General features: G+C 39.8%; 1 protein-coding gene across 1 annotated transcript in view; it reads right to left on the reverse strand.

Moving 5' to 3' along the window:
* The window catches only part of THADA (THADA armadillo repeat containing), a 424,131-nt gene that overhangs the window by 64,471 nt on the left and 337,887 nt on the right, over positions 1-21,773 (reverse strand). Inside the window, exons 32-36 of the mRNA XM_044659462.1 lie at positions 7,559-7,947; positions 6,777-6,901; positions 5,890-5,962; positions 4,843-4,996; positions 1,494-1,625 (exon numbers count right to left, since the gene is read on the reverse strand). Of these exons, the coding sequence (XP_044515397.1) occupies positions 1,494-1,625; positions 4,843-4,996; positions 5,890-5,962; positions 6,777-6,901; positions 7,559-7,947 (873 nt within the window). The remainder of the gene's footprint in view (positions 1-1,493; positions 1,626-4,842; positions 4,997-5,889; positions 5,963-6,776; positions 6,902-7,558; positions 7,948-21,773) is intronic.

A 21,773-nucleotide genomic window follows, 5' to 3' on the forward strand; every position in this document is an offset into this window, starting at 1 on the left:
TTATGATACTAGCCTAACCAATAAACCTGATATAATCAACACACTTGTATTCTTACCCCAAAATCAGTCTCTAGTGATAATTTTAATCATAACAATCTCCACTGATAAAACAGACACCACGACAATCTAATTTGGTAAATATTTTCAGGTAGGTACCTTCCCTGGCTGGATCTGTCCAATGCCCAGATCTTGTTTCTTGTCAAGTCTTATTTCAGTTAGCAAGCAAGTGAATAAAGTGCTCTATTGTCACCAAAGTGTATAGAATTCCTTCCTATTCCCCTTCCCGATCGATACGAATGTCATGGAACTTCCTGGTCCAGCCTGAGGACAGAGGTCACTTGCCCCTCAGAGGTCACCATTCCCTAAAGTTCTGGGTAAGGAGTCTTGGAACTTATCCGTCATTTAGCCATGAGGAAACTCCACACCGAATCAATTAAACTTCTTTTTTTTTTTTTTTTTTGTTTTAAAAACCCTTACCTTCCATCTTAGAATCAATACAAGACAGCAGAAGAGTGGTAAGGGGTAGGCAATGGGGGTTAAGTGACTTGCCCAGAATCACACAACTAGGAAGTATCTGAAGACAGATTTGAACTCAGGACCTCCCGTCTCTGGGCCTGGCTCTCAATCCACTGAGCCACCCAGCTGCCTCCAGTTAAACTTCTTCCATGACTGCCTTCCTAGGCTTCTGGTTCAGCTCTTTTGAATTAGTGACCAGGTCAATTCTGCTCCAGCCACTAATGGCGGAGGCACTTCTCTGCTCTTCCAGCTCCTTCACCAGGGGCACGAGAGCCCCTGCGGACCACCCAGGACAACCTGATAGAGAGATCTCACCCTTTCTGTGTGACAAGCAAGAATCAACAACACGGCAGGGGCCCAACATCTCTGGGAAAGAAAAAAGGAGAAGTCCAGAGAATTAAAAATAAACCATCTTCCCTTTTCCTCCACAAGGCAGAAGGATGATGGCGATGATGACGATGATGAAAGCATTTATGTAAAGCTTTAAGGAGCACTTTAAAATATCATCTCATGTTATCATATGACAACTTTCTAAGGTAGGTACTATTAGTAGATCCCTTTTATACATAAGCAAACTAAGTAGCGCCAACTTTCAGTTATTTGTGCATTACCCAGGATCACCACTTTCCTAATTTCTCTTACTTTTTTTTTTTTTAATTCCCATTTTGCTCATTAGAGTTCCAGTCCATGAGACAGGGAAGCCAGGGCTCAAACAAGAAGAAAAACTTCCAGTGATCTTACACATATGATGGATAGGAGAGGCCGAAATAAAACGGCTAAATTAGCCTTCTGAAATTATCTCTAAAGTTCAATTATTCACGCTACCACAGTTTGCTGACGGTAATCACTGGCTAGAAGAGAAACATGAAAACTGCCAAGAAAATCAATCAATATCTTCTTGATTAGGTTTTTACCTTAAAAAAGCAAACCAACCAAAGTTTAAATGAGGCCAAGACCAAAGGATGAGAGGGCCGTACCTGTTGTCTGGCAGGTGTTTTCTTGTGACAGGGCAGCCTGGACTACTTCAGCCGCTGTATCTCGGACTGTTTGTTCCTCACTCTGCAGAAGGATGAAGACACATTTCCAGAGCGTGAGTGTGTCTGGAAGCCCTAAGAACACCAGAAGGAGATGAGGTTTTAGAGCTGTTATTGGAACAAAACCATAACCAGGTACTTATTCTGGCTCCTCTTTTTCTGCACATCAAAGAGTTTGGGCCAAGAAATGCAGGAGAGACTTCTGAGGTAGGAGGGGTTCTAGGAATTCTAGTTTGGGAAAGACAGACTTCTAGCAGACAGGGACCTCCAACAGAAACTGGGTTCTTGATCCTGTTGTCACCTATACAATATTTAAGAGCATCTCATCCTGGATTCTAAGAAACTCTCTTTTGGTCATACCTGACCGGTTTCTTCATTGTCTGATGAGTAAGTCATTTCCATCCTTTACTCAGTGCTCTTTCTCATTCTATTTTGATCATATGAAATACTACCCTTTCTCTCCATCCACATCCATCCTTTCAGATCCTGGAGGAGTCCATTGCATGGTTCCTCCTCTCATGATGGTAATTCACAATGATCTATGTCTCTGAACTTCAAAGACATTTCTAGAGTGAAGCACTCAACCTAACATTTAATTGTTAATAATATCAATATTATAATAAATATATAAACAATAACATTATCATCATATGTTATTTATATGATTATTATATAATAAAATAATATATGATAATAAATATATTAATACATTAATAAATTGATGGGTTCATCAAGGACAGTGTCATACTTTATCTTCCATTCAAAAGAAGCACATAACATGTACTTAATAAATAACTGTGGGTTGATTTGGTTGAATGGGGTAAAAAGAATCATGAAGAAATAAGAGGAGAACCACAGCAGGGAGAGGAGTGAAATATAAGAGTCCTGTACTTCCTTCCCATCTCCACTGAGTTTTGCTAATTTATCATCATTTATAGGTATCAGTTTTTCTGTATATCAATGTGTGATATTTTCCTAGTGACTGACTTATACCTCTTTCCTAAGCACTAGATTTCTAGTTTTATTCATAAGAACTCCAGGCAATGGTGGAGGTCACAAACCATCCATATCTTCTCATCCTCGTTTTGACCATGTCCTGTATACACATCCTTCACAGGAGGTGCACTAAACATTCTGGGAAGCCTTCTTTGGATCTCCTGACATCATATGAGCCCAAATGAAGCACAAGGCTATGTTTTAGGACTGAAATATCCTTTCCTGGTCACCATTCCACTATATGTGTCTCTCCCTATTATATCTAAGTTCTTTGAGGGCAAGAATGGTTTCACTTTTGTATTTGTATCCCTAGTGACTAAGTGGCTCAATATTTTGCATATATTTAAGTACTGAAAAATCCTTTTTCATTCTTTAATTCATGTGTCTTTTGGCAAGGAATTATTTGTTGATAATAAATTCTGGCCTATGTGCACATACCAAGTGCCCCTCCATTACCCTTTACTGCTTTAATTCTCTGGACTGTAGAGTATTTCATGATTCACAGACATACAACATTACCAGAAGAATATTGGTATAAAAAAGACGGGCCTTTGTTTCAAGGAGAAGGTTGGGAGTCATGGAGGTGTCAAAGGATTATCCAATTTCCCAAATAAAATCCTATTTAATTCTGGGTCCACTTACTGTATATCTCTAGCCTCTGTCCAAGATTTATGCAATGATGGACCAGCTCTATGGGATGTCCATCCCATTGCATATCATAGACTGGACACTTCTGCATTTTTCATCCACTTAGTTTTTCTTAGGTGGATAGTTGGGCCACATAGGGCAATCAGTCAAAAGGGGAAAATCCTCCATTTCTTATAGACTATGAGATCCTCCAAAGGTTCCTATTTGTGGATGATATGGTACTGATAGAAATTTCCAGAATACTGTAGAGATTATAGATTCATCCCATTTTATTTTGCCTTACACTTTTTTGTGCTATTAAACCAGACCCCTAATCAATTATGAGTTTTTTTGTGGCAGGAAATGTCTATCTTAGTCCATCTTTGTGTCCTTGAATAATAGCTTGTATATAACAGGTACTTAATGCAGGTTTGAATTGAGTGAATAAATAAATGGATTCTACTTAAGGTAAATTTGAGGTGAATGAATAGATTTTTGGATTCCCCATCTCTTAATCTCCAGATGAGGGTGGAGGCAGGGAGTGAATTAAGGAAAGAGAAGCCATTTCGATAACACTCTTCTCAGTAACTCTCAGACAGGAAGTCCTATTTTATTAATCTATTTTTTGTCTTTTTAGTTGTTTTAATGTTGTTTCTTTCTATTTTAACATCCCTATTACATCTCAATGACTATTTCTAACCAAGCGAAGCCTCCCTTGTAATGGTTAAGGACAGTCAAGCAAGACAAATCAGCATAATGACCATGGCAGAACATTTATGCTTCATTCTATATCTATGTGTAGTTCATCACTTTTCTTCTGAGAGAAGGGAAGCCTGCCCCATTATCAGTCCCCTAAAGTAGTAGAGTGAAACTCAAATAGAAAGGGATCCTCCAAGGCTACATATTGTTTTAGAATACCATGATCCAACATTATTTTTGTGGTACTATATTTTTATTTACTAACCTCTTCCAAAAATATTTTAATCTAGTTCTGGATACTGGGGAGTTTTATGCCCAGTCTGACATCTCTGCTCTAAAATCATGACCTTTTACCTCACTCATTCAAGATTTTTACCTTGGTTGGGAGGAGAAAATAGATTAATTCTAGGGTGCACCCAACAATATCCAAGAAAGAGTATGTATGAGAGTCAGTCCTTCTTGGGGATATTTCTACCAGAGAGATGGGCTGCTGATCCAAATGTATCCCTTGTAGAAGTTCTGCCAGAAGCAGGTCTTCTAGAATCTAACATTCTATCTAGCACTGAGTTTGAAAGTGCTAATCAGTTATAAAATATTAGCTTTGGAAGGCAATGAGATGAAGGAGGAAGGATGCTGGATTTTAATTGGAAGACCATTCAAATCTCAGCCCTGCCACTGAGTCCATGTGCACATCAATTAACCTCATCTGTAAGATGAGAGGGTTGGATTAGAATTCCTCTAAAGTCTCTTTCAGCTCTTAAATCTATGATCTTATGATCCTACTTTAGTCTAGTTTCATATAGAGACAGCAGATATTTTCCTGATTTTCAAGTAATTATGGACAAATTTATTTCAAATAAAGTTGAGGCATCTTTTTCCTCCCAAGTTCCTTTCCTTTATGGTCACCTTTAAATCATGTGCTTTTAGATAATTTGCTAAGGACCTGGTACTTAATCCTTAAGGTACTCACCAAGAATCAAACGTTGATCGGTCAGGAAAAACGGTGTAACACTGACAAGAACTTCTGCAGCTGCCAGTCTGGTCTCTGCCTGCAGCTCACCTCTACAGCAATAGGCCACTAGCTGTACCCACTGCCGCAGCTCCATTTCTATCAAAGGTAAGCCCTGAAAGTACAAAACACATTGGCAGGAATACGATGGGTAGAACTAAGGCTAAGACTGATACATCTGCTCTGGTAGCATTTCCAATAGTGGGGGGGGTGGGGTGTCCTTGGGACCAGATGCTAGCCAGAAATAAATAAACTCAAAGAAAATCCATTCTGGAACAGGTGTCAATTCTTTAGTAAGGAACCCAATTCCATCATTCTCAGAGAGCAACTGTCTTGGTCTTCTAGGAGGACACAGTGATTACTGTAATAACATCGCTGCTGTGAAGTTAAGATTGTAAACAAAGACCTCTTTTGTTTTAACCTTTAAGAGGGGATTTTAAGAGGGGAGTTGCTGAATTAAGTTTACTTTTATTTTTTTCACCCCCCTCCAAACTAGAAAAAACCTTCAGTCTCTATAAAGGGTTGAAATACCAATATGAAATAATCAGTTTGTCAGTTCTTTTTGCTATGATAATATTAAATTATGGCCTTGAAGTCAGAAAGATGCAAGTTTAAAAGGAAAAAGTCCTATTTGTATAAAAACGTCTAAAGGAGTTCTTTTTGTAGTTGCAAAGAACTGGAAATAGAGGAGATGTCCATCAGTTGGGGAATGGCTGAACAAATTGTGGAATGTGTTGGTGATGAAATACTATTGTGCTCCAAGAAATGATAAGCAGGATGGTTTCAGAAAAACTTGGGAAGATTTATATGAACTGATGTGAAGTGAAGTGAGCAGAACCAAGAGAACACTACACACAATAAAACTGTAATGATGATCATCTGTGAAAGATCTAGCTAATCTGATCAGTACAAAGATCCAGGACAATTCCAAAAGACCCTGATGAAAAATGCTATCCACTCTTTAGTGATAGTGGGGCCACTAAAAACAAGAAGTGGGGCCAGCCTTACCTCCTTATGTAGCTGTACATGGTAGGTGACCAGTTTGGAGGCAAGCTTCAGAGCTTCACACTGAATTTTGTTCCTGGGGAAAAAAAGGTTGGGGAGAAAACAAGATAAAATGAAACATGATTCTTTATTCAAAATAAAATGATTCTTCATAAATAGAGAAATCTAGTTAAATTTTTTTTTGGTCTTGACCAATGATTTCACTGGCATAGGGAACTCCCAATAAAGAAACTTCTCCAAATGCAGATTGGCATGTAGTAGGTGCTTAATCTACTAAGCTGGCCTTTTGACTAAAACTTATATAACCTTGGAGAACTGTCTTGAGCACTGAAGGCTAAGGGACTTGTCTGAAGTTACACAGCCAGTACATGTTAAAAGGCAGTGTTTAAACACAGGACAGTCTGATCTCTGTTCACTGATACCACCCTGCCTCTTAGATTATCAGTAGTAAGGAAATAAAACAATCCTCCTCCTACTTAATAATAATAATGGCAAGCATTTACACAACACTTTAGAGTTCATAAATTGCTTTAGATATAGTATCTCATTTTATCCTCACAACAACTCTGGGAGGCAGACGTTACATTATCCCCATTTCACAGATGAGGAAACTGGGGCAGGTAGAGGGTTAAGTGACTTGCTTAGGGTCACCTAGCTAGTAAGGATCTGAGGTGGCATTTTGCACTCAAGTCTTCCTGACTTCAAACCCCCAATGTTCTCTTCATTGTACTACCTGCCTTTTCCAAGTTGGTATTAGAAAGGTATTGAGAGACAGAGACAGAGACAGAATGAGAGACAGAGACAGAGGAAAATGGATAGACAAAGACAGCAGATAGACATGAGAGAGACTAAGACTGAAATTTCAGGCAGCATCAGTTAGGCAACCAGACCTTTCATTGGAAGCATTTGCAACACCCATCGTCCAGGTCAAGAAATCCTTTGGGGTCTGGTGGATACAACATTCAATGAGAGGAAGCCACTTGTTGATATCCATGCAATGGAGAATTTTCAAAACCTATAAATATTAAGTAGAAGTAAAACGCACAAAAGAAGAACCAATTATTTGGTGTGGAAAGGAATGACTAGAAGACTGTGAGTTCCTAGATAATAATATCTTGCACTGATATATTTTTAAACTGATATTGTGCTTATGTCTCATTTTAAGATCACTACCCTTCCTTCTGAAAGTTAGAGAATATTATCTTAGAGTCACAGATAGGAAACTGAGTTATGGAGAAAACCAATGGTTTGCCCCAAATTACACTGTGAACCAGTGGGAGAGCTTGGATTAGAACCTAGACCTTCAGGTTGTTAGAGCACTATCCCTTATACTAGACTGAACAGGTTGATCTTTCAGATATGCTAGATCTAATTTTGATTTATCTAGGAGTATTTTAACCAGATTTACACTTCATTGCTATCTTCCTCATTACTTTCAGCAGAGGTTTTAGCAAATGCTTCTGTTATCACAGAGCCATCCTGGGCACCATACAAGGAGTTAAGTCAACACCATCCTTGCCATATGAGCGCTGTCCAAGGTACTCTTCTCCCTTGCCTGTTGGAGCCTCTGAGTTACATCTATTTTTAACATACAAACATCCTACTGAGCTAGCTCTATAGGAACATGAACATGAAAGGCTGGAACATGGTGGAAAGTCACCAAAGACTGGACCTTGCTAAAGCACTCTTGGTGTTTTTCTTGCACGGCCATCTTCAAGAGTGTCTCCCCCACGTCAGGAAGGAAGGACAATAGGTCTCTCTCTTCTCCTGTCTTCTGTTTTGGGTCTTCTGGTGTCACCAAATGCAGCAAGGTTTCCAATGTCAGCAGGCGAACCTCAGCAAAGTTGGACTGTAACAGCTGAACAAGAGGGATGGGGTTGTCCTTTGTTTTCTCACTGGAGTCAGCTGTTGTGGCAAACATGGCAGCTATCACTAGTCTGGTGAGGCTCTGCAAATACTGGATCAGACCGGGGACAGCACAGGAATAAGGGATTCCAGTTTTTAGTTCAGACTCAGAGATGATAGTGTCAACTTCTTTGCAGAAGCCAAGGATTTTGAGACCTAAAAAGCAAAGATCATAAGGAGAAGTGACTTTACTACTTTCCTGAAAGAAGAGAGTAGAATCTCCTTCCTTTTAAAGGATCATAGATCTAGAGTTTCCAGGGTCCTCAGGGGCTATTTAAGACGACCCCCACCCCCATTTTGTAGATGCAGAATTTGAGGCTGATGGAGGTAAAGGGACTTGCCCAAATCTTATAGGTAATGTCAGAGGTGGAGTTTGAATCCAAAGTCAGTTCTCTTTTATATTCTACCATACTGATTGGAAAAGGGTCTTTGATTTCATTAGTATGGGTCCTTCCTTCCTTGATAGAGATTAAACCCCCTTATATACTTTAGTGGACAGTATTCATGTGTTGTTGTTGTTGGCAAAGAGCAAAACAAAACAAAATTTTAAAAAATGATCACTTTGTGGCCATCCTCCTGGTGGTGAAGTCCTCCAAGTTAGCTAGATTGTTGCTTACTTGATGGACACTCAGCTCATTGCCCAACCCAGGTGGAAAATCTTTCCAGCTTTAGCAGAACCTGTTACAGCTTGTACGGTGCATTACACAGTAGAAGGGCAGAATTTATGGCTTGAGAAAAGCACAGTTGGTATTTAGAAAGTCTTTCCTGAACTGATTTCAAATGGACTACTTAGAAATGAGAGGCAGCTAGTTGGCACAGTTGATAGATAGTCCTAGAGTCAGGAAGACCTGGGTCCAAATCTGGACTCAGACTTACTACCTATGTGACTCTGGGCAAGTCATTCAACCCTGTTTGCCCCAGTTTCCTCATCTGTAAAATGAGCTGGAGAAGGAAATGCTAAATCACTTCAAGTATCTTCCCAATGAAAACCCCAAATGGGGTCGCAAAGAATGGGACATGGCTGAAAAACAACTAATAAAAATTAGAAATGAGCAGCCCTTTAATGATAAAAACTTCTATTTCATAATGAACGTGGTGCTTAGCACAATGCTTGGCTCCTACTAGATGTTTTGTTGTTCAGTCATTTTTTATTTGTTTCCAACTCTTCATGAACCCATTTTGGGGATTTCTTGGCAAGATATTGGAATGGTTTGCCATTTCCTTCTCCTGCTCATTTTACAGATGAGGAAATTAAGACAACTTAAGTGGCTTGTGCAGGGTCACATAGCTAGTAAGTGTTTGAGGCCAGATTGGAACTTGGTAACAGGCAAGTCTTCCTGACTCCAAGCCTGGCACTCTATGCACTGTGCCACCTAATTACCCAACCATCAGAGGCAGACAGAGATTAAGGGTCTTGCCCAGAGGCACAGAGTTAAGTGTGGGAGGCCAGACTTGAACTCAGGAGGATGAGTCTTCTTGACTCCCGGCCCAAGATGTAGTGGAGATCCAAAATATGTAGTAGGGGACAACAGAGAACTTACTACAGATGATATTTTCTAATTTCTCAATAAAAGAGCAAATTCCTCTGGAAAGGGAGAAGGGAGAAGAAATGGTATAAGGAGCTTGAGGAGAGAAAAGGTTGAAGACATCCTTTCTGTAGAGTGAAGTAGAGTCAATCAAAGAAGAATGAACTGCCTTGAAGTAGTGAGAGGCCACGTTTTAGAGGCTACAACCTACCCAGTAAAGTGGCTTTCTCTAGCGCTCTTCATCAGTGTTTAGGGGGAAAAGGTTGATGGCAGGGGTAACCTAGGGCTGGAATTCAGCATGGTATGAGCACTCATAGACAAAGGGGACAAGAAGAGCCAAGGGAAAGGAAGGTATAGAGCTGAACTGGTGAAATATGGGGCCAAGACTGGGAAAGGAACAAAATGGCAGCCAAGCCAACTGTACAAGTTACGGCAAGGATGAGAAATGGGTTTAGTGGAAAGGAGCAGAGGGAAAAAAAAGTAATGACAGAAGGTTAGGATTGGAGAGAGAAATTTTAGAGTTCAAAATCATGTAAATAGCACAGTTATGGGTGAGGAAGCTCCAGGATGTTCATCTCTTCACAGAAATCTTCCCCAGTGGCATCATTCTGAGAGTCCCTGTGTGAAGCTGGGTATCTTCCCTAAAGTCCACGTTTGGCATGAGGATGATGTGTACTGTTTATGTATTCCTGGGAGAACAAAGAACCCTAGTGGGACACTCTTGGATCCGGGGAGTTGGCAGGAACCAAGGATCCAGCCTAGGGAATGTAGCCTGGTCAAGGAGGGAGCCAAGAATGAACTGTGGTCTGACACCAAGCTAACCAAGCTTATGTCTGAGGTTGTGTCCACAAGGCTCTCCACTACTTTGCCTCCAAAGGACTAAATAAAGATATGTTCTCAAAATGGGCCTTGAATGCCAGGAAAATACACTTTTCCAATGTCTCTACCCTTTGAACAGCCAATAAATGTGAGCTGGATGGTCCATGAAGGTTAGTATTTGTTAAAGTGGACCCAGGAAAGGGGTTAGAAGCCTTGGACAGATGTTTTTTTTCTACTTTTCCTCTGAGATTTATCTTCAACTTATGTTGACTATATCTTGTACTCAATAAGGTTGTTTGCACATTGTCTCTACCATGAAAGTGAGCTCCTTGAGGGAAAGGGTTAAATTCTCAGCCCTTGACGCTCAGCACAATACCAGACATTTGGTAATGACTTAATCAATGGCTGTTGATGTGACTTTACTACCGTGTCCTCTGGTGTTTAAAGCTTTGTTCAATGAAAGAGGATTAAAAATATAGCATAGAAGAGAAAAAGGATGAATACTTTTTAAAAATATATTTTATTTTCCCAATTTCACAAAATAACAATTTTGTTGAATGCTTTAAAGTAGAGAACTGAGAAGAGATGGCAGGCACAATTTTACAGTCAAGGACAAAGGATATGGAAATCATACCCAAAGGCTTCTTCCTCGTCCACATATTCTTGGGAAGATCACAGCAGAGAACTGCCTTGAAGTAGTGAGAGGCCACATTTTAGAGGCTACAACCTACCCAGTACACATATCACTCAACAGAATACATACAAGGAACTTAGAAAATCCATCGCAGGGAATCCACCCATGTACCTAATTTCGATCCCTGGGGAAGTGGAAGGAAAAAGAGTGTCTTCCAAGTCAGAACATGACTTTGTGCCCCTGAGATAATTCTCAACATAAAAATTTAGGTTTTAGACAGCAATGGGGAAAGCTGACGTGAAATTATAAAAATTCTCACAGACCTACAACTGAGGAATAAAAGTTCTGTGTCTGCTTCTGCTATACTGGAGACTCTGTTTACTAGCAAGTAAAGGGGAGGAAGAGGAGTCAAGAAATCATGATGGGGCGTGAAGTTATCTTCCAACTCCTGCCAGGGAAATTCTTCTGTTCTTCACTTGAGACTTCTTAGAAATAGGAATTCAAACAAGGTGACTGAAACCAGGGCAGGAATCTTTGGGGACTGGCAGTAACACATGTAGGACAGGGTGTGAACACATTGAGAGCAGGAAAATTTTTCCACTCGTGTCTCCAGTGCCTAGCACAGTGTTTGGTATACAACAGGCACTTGTTCAATAATTAGTTGGTTGACTGATAGAATAATTGACTTTTGGTCATTTTCTATCTATATTAAATAGGATGAATAACCAGTCCCCTAAACAAAAGGCTGTCAGGATAATTTTTCCTCTTTTTATGTCTGCGATCAAATTTTCTCACTCTGGGAAGCTTGAACTGTTGTGAAAATCAGTGATGTTTGTCATTGACTTTGGAACATGGTCTGAAGATAGATAAGTTATCAAGCACACAATTAAAAACAGAAAATATTTTCACACTAATTCTGAATTTTTTAAAAAAGGAACCAGATCTCTAAAAGGGTCCAGAATGTAATATCAGTCCCAGGAGACAGAGTTTTAGAAGCACCTTCCTGTCTCTTGGCCTTGCTGGAGGAGGCTCACATCGTCACCCTAACATCAGGGTGTCAGGGCCGGGGGTCTACAGGCATCAAGGCTGGCTGCTAGTTAAATGTATATGTAGTTAGGGCCAAGGTGTATATCTTGGGATATCTGAGGAGAGCTGAAGGAGGGAGAACCCTACTGGATCTGGAAACCAATCCAACTCAAATTTATCTGGAATGCAACATTCCGATCATTTTCAACCCTGCAATTATTTTTATATACAAAGAAGAACAAAAAAAGAATTTCATATAAAACCAGGCATCTTCATTTTATACTTCTTGCTTTAAGTATATATGTATATCTTGTGTTTATGTATATATATAATGCGATAAATTCTATATATTACTTTCAAATCAATCCTGCTTGCCTGTTTTCTTCTTTCTGTTCTTTTCTATGCATTAAAAAAATAAGTTACAGTGGTCTAGCAATTTGCTAGCATTTCCATCATTTCCTTCTGCTAGTCCCCAAATAAAAAATTGAAACAATGAGAAAACCCTAAAACTTTGTAGCAAATGAACAAATAAGAGGAAACGAATCCACAAAATGTATATGTCTCTGCACCTTGTGTCCATTGCCTCTGTCTAGGGTTGGGTAACATACTTCCTCTTGGGTCCTCTGGAGAGATGATTAATCAGAGCATTTAGGTCTTTCAAAGGTGTTTTTCATTACAATGTTGCTTTCCTTGTATAAATTGCTCTCCTGGTTCTGCTCAGAATCTTTTTAGTACTGGCTGTACCTTCCCTTGTGGCCCCTCACTAATTGGTCCTGGAGTGGGAGTTAGAACACTCCTTCCTCACCTCACTTTTAGGCTTTCCTCTATCATTATCACTTAGCACTCAGAAATTTTTCTTTGAAATTCACTCGCTCCATATTTATCGCCTAATTTAGATAATGGTAGCTGTTAGCCACTAACTCGAAAGTCATTCTCTCTTTCTCAGAGTGCAATGCTATGGCTCACAGTCTTATTCTCCATCTCAACTCCTGACCGAATGCCAGACGGCTTTGACATAGATGGGGATGTAGCAAGGGCATCCTTTTAGTCTTCCTCAATGATTATACTATTCAGTATAGGATATTATTTTAAGTCTCCCACATACATTACTCTGTCTCCATCCTCTCCCCCTTTTTTTGGACCTTAAAACTCTTTGAACGAATCTTCCACTATTTCCTTCTCTATTCCAGTGTCTAACAAAGAAGTGGCCTTTCTTACCAAGGCCAATCCTTCTACAGGATTCCATTCCTTTGCGTCTTTCTCAGCAGATTGCCTCCTCAATTACCTGACTCCCTCATGTTTATTCTCTCCCTAGATAGCTAGGTAGTTTCTTTCCTGCTGCCTATAAATATGCACATAGCTCTGCCATCTTTAAAAAAAAAATAAATCTCTCACTAGATCCTATCATCCCCACTAGCTAATGTCCTATGTCTCACTTGTTTTTCTCTGCCAAACATCTTGAGAAAATGTCCAAACTTGCTTTCTATACTTCCTCTATTGCCCTTCCTCTTAGTTTTTTCTTTATCCATTGCAATCTAGCTCCAAATTTCATGACTCAGTTGAAATCGTTCTCTTCAAAGTCACCAATGATCTCATAATCGTCAAACCTAAGGATCTCTTCTCTTCCATCCTTCTTGACCACTCCTGAATATTTTCTCTTTTCTCTTAATAAATAAAGCACTTAATCAATATTTGTTGATTGTCAGATATAAGTTCAATGAAACTCATTAACTAAGAGCAAGGGCTAGCTTGTGCTCATTCTGATTTGTATAATTTTTTTACCAGAGACAAAGTCTAGCTTTGGGGGACCACATGCCCCTAGAACTTTAAATCAGTCTTTTCCATTAATATAGAAAACTTGCCAGCCCACCTTCCCTATTCGTACCCAGAGAGTGAATAAATAAAACTCTAAATGAAAGACCTGCCTACCATAAACTGTTACTTGTCCTGGGGTGAGAGATGACCAACATGGCTGTGGTCAAGAATCCAAAGATGTGACTAGACCAGACAGGCCACATTCACTGTAGCTCTCATAGACCCAAGGATGAGTTTATTTTTTTGGCCTCATCTAATTTTGTTCACGTCCTTGCATTGCTAGTCTAAAAGGTCTTTCTATTCTGGAAATGGTTCTCTCTTAATTAGAAAAAAAATTATGATTACAGATCTCTAAATAAGTAAGAAAACCCCAATGAGAAGATTTTTTGCTCAGATCTTGCTGTCAAGCAATCCATTATTCAAACCTACCTGTGAATTATCTGCCTAAAGAGTATGTTTTGATCAAGTGATGAAACCCAACAGTGACAACTATACATCTTCCTTTTAAGAAAAGTGTTTTTAAAAGTAGGCAGCTAAAGGTTTTGCCAGGAATCTGGGCTTTCAGAAACAATGACAGTAGGCCTCACTTCATAGCATTATCAAGTTCTTTTTGAGTGTTAAAGTAGCCTAAAAAAGGGAAAAGTCCTGTCTTGGAAAGCCAGCATGATCTCGGTCCAGGCTCAGGCCTGGCCATACTAGTGTCAACTGTGTGGCCTATGAACACTGAAAGTCGGAAGTAGTGGCCTGCACAGTGATCTTTCTGAAGACTTAGAAAAATCAACATGAAATGAGGAATCACAGAATTACAGAATTTTGGAGATGGAAAGGATCTTGTTGGCCATCTAGTGCAACACATCTAGAAAAATAAACTCTTCTGCCACAGATTCAACACATGGCCATAGGGGAAAATCCACAATGACAAGACAGTCCATTCTTCTTTTAGAATCCTCTCATTGTTGTTGTTTTTAGGATTATTATTATCAAGTTTAAATTTGTTTGTTAGCAACTTCTAGCTACTGGTCCTCATTCTACCCTATGGGGCAAAGTAGAAAAAAATCTAATCCCCCTCTACTTTTACGGCCTTTTGAGTATGTGGATGCTCTGATGTCAGAAACTAGGTAGATATTTGACTTTTGAGATTTCTTTGCATCCTTGGCACATAGCACTGTGCCTAGGATGTAGGAAGCAGTTAATAAAAGTGTATCAACCAACTGAAGGACTATTTTGCAAAATTATAGATTTTCCACATCTGGATCATGTAATTTTTAATGAACTAAATAATATTTTATTGAATAGTATGGAAATATGTTTCATATGACTGTGCATGTATGCATGTATAACATATCAAATTGCCTGCCTTCTTGAGAAAGGAGAAGAGGGGAGGGAGAAAGAGAATTTGGAACTCAAAATTTTTAAAATGAATGGTGAAAATTGTTTTTACATGTTATTAGAAAAAAGTAAAATGTTACCTATTTTTTTTTAAAGAACCTCACTCCCAGAAGGGCATTTTGGAGCACATCCTTTCCTTCAGCAGGAGCACAACTTCCTGATACAGAACACTGTTCCTACTGAATGGACCTGTGTCTCTATGCTCCCCTACACAGCATCACCCTTATGAGAGTCATGTTCTGTATTAGTATGTATGCCTGAGTTGTATATTGGGTTCCCTTTCTTTTTTCTTCTTTCTCATTGCTTTCAGTAAAGCTTTGCATTGAACTGGAGAAAAACAGAGTAGCTACAGAACAAAATGGGGAGCCAAATCAAGCCATGGCTGGATGATGGATAATAATAATAATAATAATAATAATAATAATAATAATAATAATAATAAAACTTTGGCTTCTAGTTATTAGGGAAAATTATTTCTTCCTATTTTCCCTTTAGGAAGCCTTCTAGTCACTCATGACATGTGTTCAGTCTGGGGAATCTGGGGGCTGAAGGACTTTTTGAACAGTCACTAGTTTATTTTGCTTAGGCTTTGATTTCTAGCTTTCTCATTCATACCCTCTCCTTGCTGTTATGCAGGCAATATACCTTTTTTTTAATTAATTTTTTTGTTGTCTACCTTAAAATTCGTAGGCATCTCCCTTTCTCCCTCCCCCTCCCCACACTAGATAAGTCATCATTTAATAATAACAACAAAAAGGTATAAACTATGCCTTTCATGTTTCTCTTTATCAGTTCTTTTTTCTGAAGGTGACCATCCACAAGTTATTCTTCAAACATTAATTCTATAGCTGTGTATAAAGTTCTCTTACTCATTTTGCTTTTCATAATTTCATGAATTTTTTCCATGGATTTTTTAATTTCCATGAATTTTTAAAAATCAACCTGCTCATCATTTCTTAGAGCACAGTAGGTATTCCATCACAATTCTGTGACACAACTTGTTCAGCCATTCCCCAAGATGGGCATCCTCTCGATGTCCAATTCTTTATTACCACAAACAGAGCAGCTATAAATATTTTTGAACATGTAGGTTCTTTTCCTCTTTCCCTGATCATCTTGGGAAATAGACTCAAGAGTGGTACGTCTGGGTCTAAGGGTATACACAGTTTTATAACTCTTTGGCTATAATTCCAGATTGTTCTCCAAAATGGTTCACAGTTCTGCCAACAGGGTCTTAGTGTTCCCTTTTTCCTACATCTAGACAATACTCCTTGTCTCATTCTCAGCTTTTTCCTAGAGGAGATAATTAATTTACTATATAACTAATGTTTATGTGGCACTTTATGGTTTACAAAGTACTTTCTTCCCTACAACCCTATGAGGTTGATCAAGTGAATGTTATTATCTCCATTTTACAGCTAAGGAAACTGAAGCTCTGAGATTGACTCGGATGATCACACAGCTACTAATTAATTATCTGATGAATGATTTGGACCTAGGTTACCCGACACCAAGCCCAGGGTTGTATCCACACTGATAACTACAAATTTTTTCATATGGAGCAAAAATTAAAAAAATTAAAAAATAAAATAAAAAAATGGCATGACCATAGATTCACTCATAGTTGGGCACTATGGGGGCTGGCCAGAATGAGGTCCCAAAGAATGGAGTGTTATGGTCACGTGTCTCCTGGGATAGCATCAGAGCAGATGGGCAGGGGATTGTCGGGTATGGCAGCACCAGTCCATGGGCTGCCATGATAAGAAGAGAGTTCCACCTAGATCAGTGGTTCCCAAACTTTTTTGGCCTACTGCCCCCTTTCTAGAAAAAATATTACTTAGCCCCCTGGAAATTAATTTTTTTTAAATTTTAATAGCAACTAATAGGAAAGATAAATGTACCTGTGGCCATCACCACTCCACTGGATCGCTGCAGCACCCACCAGGGGGCGGTGGCACCCACTTTGGGAATCACTGACCTAGATCCTGTGGGATTTGGATCAAAGCCCTAGTCACCTTTCCCTAATTATGGCTCTAGCTTTATCCACAATTCACTTCTTTTCTATTGTTATTAATATTATTCCAATATTTTTGTTCATTAGTGGGAGGAAAAAGTGTATCTGTAAGAATACTTTTTGAAAAGTGCCTTTTCGGATCATAAAGAAAAATAGATGACTTCTCTGGCCTGACAGCCTGCTGAAGACTGAGAGTTAGAAAGGGAATTAAATCTGAGCTTCTTTTGGATTCTCTGGGGATACTCAGTACAGCAAGGCTCTGAATATAGGAGAAGGACCTGAGCTGGCACTGACAAAATACTTGTGGATTATTATCCACAGCTTTCAATCTGTGGTCCTCTGATCCTTTAAGATTATTATTTTATTAAGATTATTATAATACAATTTTATTATATATAATATAATATTAAGATTACTATCTTAAAGGATCAGAAGACCTTTATATATAATTATATATATATGTATATATATAATATAATATATTAAGATTATTATCTTAAAGGATCGGAGGACCACAGATTAAAAGCTGGAAGGGACCACAGTAGTCTTCTAGACCAATTTCCTCAGACAAGGCAATTAAGGATCAGCTGGGGCAGCTATGTGGCACAATGGACAGGGCAAGAGATCTGGGGTCAGAAAAACTCTGTAGCAGAACCAGGAAAATGTGGTCCACAGAAACAGCAATAATGTTTATTATTCACTGGGAATGACTTAACTAGTATCAGCAATGACAGGATCCAGGACAACTCTTAAGAGACTCATGACAAAAGGCTATTCATTGCTATAAAAGGGACGAAATCTGAAAACAAACTGAAGCAGGCCATTCTTTATTTCTTCCATGAATTTTTCTCTGGGATAAGGGATATGTATCTTCTTTCACATGATGATTTACATGATGATGTAAATAGATATTGTATGATAACACAGGTATAATCTTTATCATATTATCTACCATCTTGGGGAGGGGGAAGGGATGAGATAGAGGAAGAGAACATGAATCACAAAATATAAGAAAATGACTATGAAAAATTATATCAACATGTAATTTGGAAAAAAAATTTTAATCCTTATTTTACAGATGAGGCAATTAAGGGCCCAGGGACTTGCCTATTTCCTCCTTCTGGATGGAGGGTGTATAGTATACTCTGTATTAAACATCAATTTCTCTCAATTTATCCATTACCAAATGTTCTCTGAGCATGCTTTCTGGCTTGTTTCATTTCAGTTTATTTTAAGATACAGCTCTGTACAATAACAGCTCCTTTTATCTATTCTGCTTTTTTTTTTTAAACCCTTACCTTCCGTCTTAGAGTCAATACTGTGTATTGGCTCCAAGGCAGAAGAGTGGTAAGGGTAGGCAATGGGGGTCAAGTGACTTGTCCAGGGTCACACAGGAAGTGTCTGAGACCAGATTTGAACCTAGGACCTCCTGTCTCTAGGCCTGGTTCTCAATCTACTGAGCCACCCAGCTGCCCCCTATTCTGCTATTTTTGAAAGAGATATACACATTCATTAGCTATATTCCAGTTGAGTGCCACCCCATTAATAATAATAATAATAATAATAATAATAAACTAACATTTATATAGGGTCTCATATGTGCTGGGTACCACATTAACTAAGCACTTTATAGTTATAATCTCATTTGATACTTAAAACAACCTTTGGAGGTAGATGCTATTATTATTCCCATTTTTCAGTTGAAGAAACAAAGGCAAACAGGTTAAATGACTTGCCCAGGGTCACAGAGTAAATGTCGAGGTGAGATGTGAATTCAGGTGGTGCTCAGTGCACACCGAACCATCAACTTTCTCTAAACCTCAGTCATTCTTATGAAGCCAAAGTTACTCCTTTGCATGAAAGTTCTCAAGTTCCACTTATTTGACTATCACCTCTGCTTTGTGCATTTATGGGTAGACGACCAAGGCCAAGACTTCTACTGCTAGCTCTCTTCTTGGATTCTCACTTCTCCCGAATTACAAAGAGCAACTTGGAAAAAAAAAAAAAAAAGAAAAACCTAATCATGGTAAGAAAAATTCATCTAGTTACTTTCAGTGCCTTCCTCTTGGTGACAGAAACATGTCCCTACACAGCTGTGACATCTATTATTACTTTGAACTCCTTGAGAACAGAAACTGTTTTTTCCTCATCTGGAAAATGAAAGAGATCGGGTAAATGATCTCCAAGGCTTCTCTTCTTTGGTATTAACATTCAACATTTTTTACTGAGCTCTTATTATATATCATACTCCCCGGAATGGGCTCATTTCAACCCAACAATAATTTAGTAAGCAAAGAGTTTGTCCTTTCCTATTTTCACCCCTAGAAAGAACCCTTCCTCAAAGGGAAGTGCCTTGTTTGGGTCCCCATTTCCCAAACTGCTTTGCCGTACAAATCCCATATTGACTTAGCTGCTTCCATATTGCTTCTTCCCAGTAGACTGTAAGTTCTATGAGGGTTGGTGCTGTTTCCTTTTTGTCTCTGTGTTTCCAGGGCTAGCCGGCTAATCAGAGGCATTTATTTGATAAATGCCTTTTTTGAGTGAATGAATGAACTACAGAAGCCAGAAGAATCTGGTGCTTATTTGGGGGCTCACTGATGCCTGGGAAAGATGGCTTTGGAAAAAAAGAAATACAAAGATGCCTTTGAAATAGTGGTAGTTTTTTAGGGAAAAGTAGCAAAGTTTATGAGACTGAAGCCTGGATCTCCTTGGAATTTCATAACTGCAGGCTCAGAGGCTTCTAAAAATATGCTTCCTATTTGCCTTCCTCTCCCGAGCAGAGCTGAAAGAATGGTACCAACTGTACCGCATTAAATACATGTGCACCCTGGGCTGATAAAATTTATGACCCAATGAAAAGATAAGAATTGTTTTTAATTTATTCAGATGGAGTTGGTTAAATTTAACCTCATTAGGCCAAATAATCAAAGCAGGTGTTTGTAAGTTGCCAATGTTTTTCGTCTCCGTTAATTGTCTGGCTATGCTTCCTAGGAACTTAGGTAAAGGAAGTTAAAACAGCATTAACATCAGTGGCCTTCCATTTAGTCCTGTCCCACATCCATTATTCAAGCTTTAGGCGGTCTAAGGACGGGGCATTTTTTAATGTCATTCCCAGACCTGGCCATTTAACCATTCCCAACATGTCAGCTGCCCTCTGGGAAGGCTGCCCTCAGCCTTCCTGCCTCCTTCGCCTAAGCACCAGCCATATAAAAGGAGAGGCCGGCTCCTCCTCCTCCTCGGAAGGGATCTACGAATTCCACCGGCCCGCCACCGAGATGAAGTATTAGGAGATTCTGACTTTGTTCTCCAAAGCGGGTCCCTTTAAGATGTTTAGAGGCGAAAATCATGATAATAAAAACAGCCGCTCGCATTCCAGCTAAAACAAAACGTTTATTGCACTTGGCAGGGCTACTGCATCGGGGCTATAAATCTCAACTAACAAAGAAACCGCAAGGCGCAGCGACCAAACCGCGGGGTGTGGGGGTGTGCTTGGCAAAGTGGCTGCAGGTAAAACGTTAAAAGGAGAGAAGTGTCTGGTTCTGCTAAGTGGCCCCACCTTCTCTCTATTAACTGCCTGACACAGTCCCCCGGTGCGCCCCGAAGTCATTCTCGGTGCTGTTGGCTCTTGTTAGTGAACGAGAGCGGGGCAATTAAAATATGCCGGGAGGTGGAGGCTACTGCAGCGGGGGCGCCGCCCGCCCGCCCGCCTCTCCAGGATTCAAGCGCTTCAACTAGGTCTTAGTCCCAACCTGTTATCTCCTCCCAAGAACTTCCTTGCTGATAGAGATCTCCCTTTACCCCGGGAATTTACAGACTCGGAGAGGTGCCCAGGGGCAAAGCTAAGTGATGCGCCTAGCCCGCGGTCGCCCGGCTAGTACGTGTACGGAGCCTGCGAGGCCAGCCCTCCTTCCCCTGGGCCATGGGGCCCTTCATCCTTTAATGATCGGAGATGGTTCTGGGGCGCTTATTTAAGGGCCTCACAGGCTCACTATCTCATTTCATGCCCACAGCTCCCTAGGAGGGGAAGGGGTTGTAGGCGTTACCGTCTCTGGGCCAGAATTCTCCCTCTTGTCCCATCCCCTCGCCAACAACTCTCCTCTGTGCCTTGTCTTTCCCTACTAAGAACGTAAGCTACAGGAGGGTAGGGATTTTTATTTTTATTTTATTTTTTTTTTTTATTGTTTGCATTCGTATTTTCAAGGTTTAGCCCAGTGTCTAGACGTCTGGAACATTCGTTGTTCTTAAGTCGTTCAGTCACGTCCGACTCTTTGTGACACTGTGTCCATGGGATTTTCTTGGCAAAGTTACTTGCTGGTTTGTCATTTCCTTCTCCATAGTCAAGTGCTTAACAAACGTTCTTCCTTCCTTCCCTCCATCTTTCCCTCCTTCCTTCCTTCCCTCCATCTTTCCTTCCCTCTTTTCCTTCCTTTTCTCCTTTTTTCCCTCATTCCCTCCATCTTTCCTTCCTTCCTTCCATCTTTCCTTCTTCCCTTTTTTCCTTCCTTCCTCCCTTCTTTCCTTCCCTCCCTCTTTTCCTTCCTTCCCTCCTTTTTTCCTTCATTCCCTCCATCTTTCCTTCCTTCCATCTTTCCTTCTTCCCTTCCTTCCTCCCTTCTTTCCTTCCCTCCCACTTTTCCTTCCTTCCCTCCTTTTTTCTTTCCTTCCATCCATCCATCTTTCCTCCTTTCTTTCCCTCTTTTCCTTCCTTCCTCCCTCCTTTCCTTCCCTCCCTTTTTTCATCCTTCCTTCCCTTCCCTTT

This window comes from Gracilinanus agilis, chromosome 2, assembly GCF_016433145.1.
Source record: "Gracilinanus agilis isolate LMUSP501 chromosome 2, AgileGrace, whole genome shotgun sequence".
Classification (NCBI taxonomy): Eukaryota; Metazoa; Chordata; class Mammalia; order Didelphimorphia; family Didelphidae; genus Gracilinanus; species Gracilinanus agilis.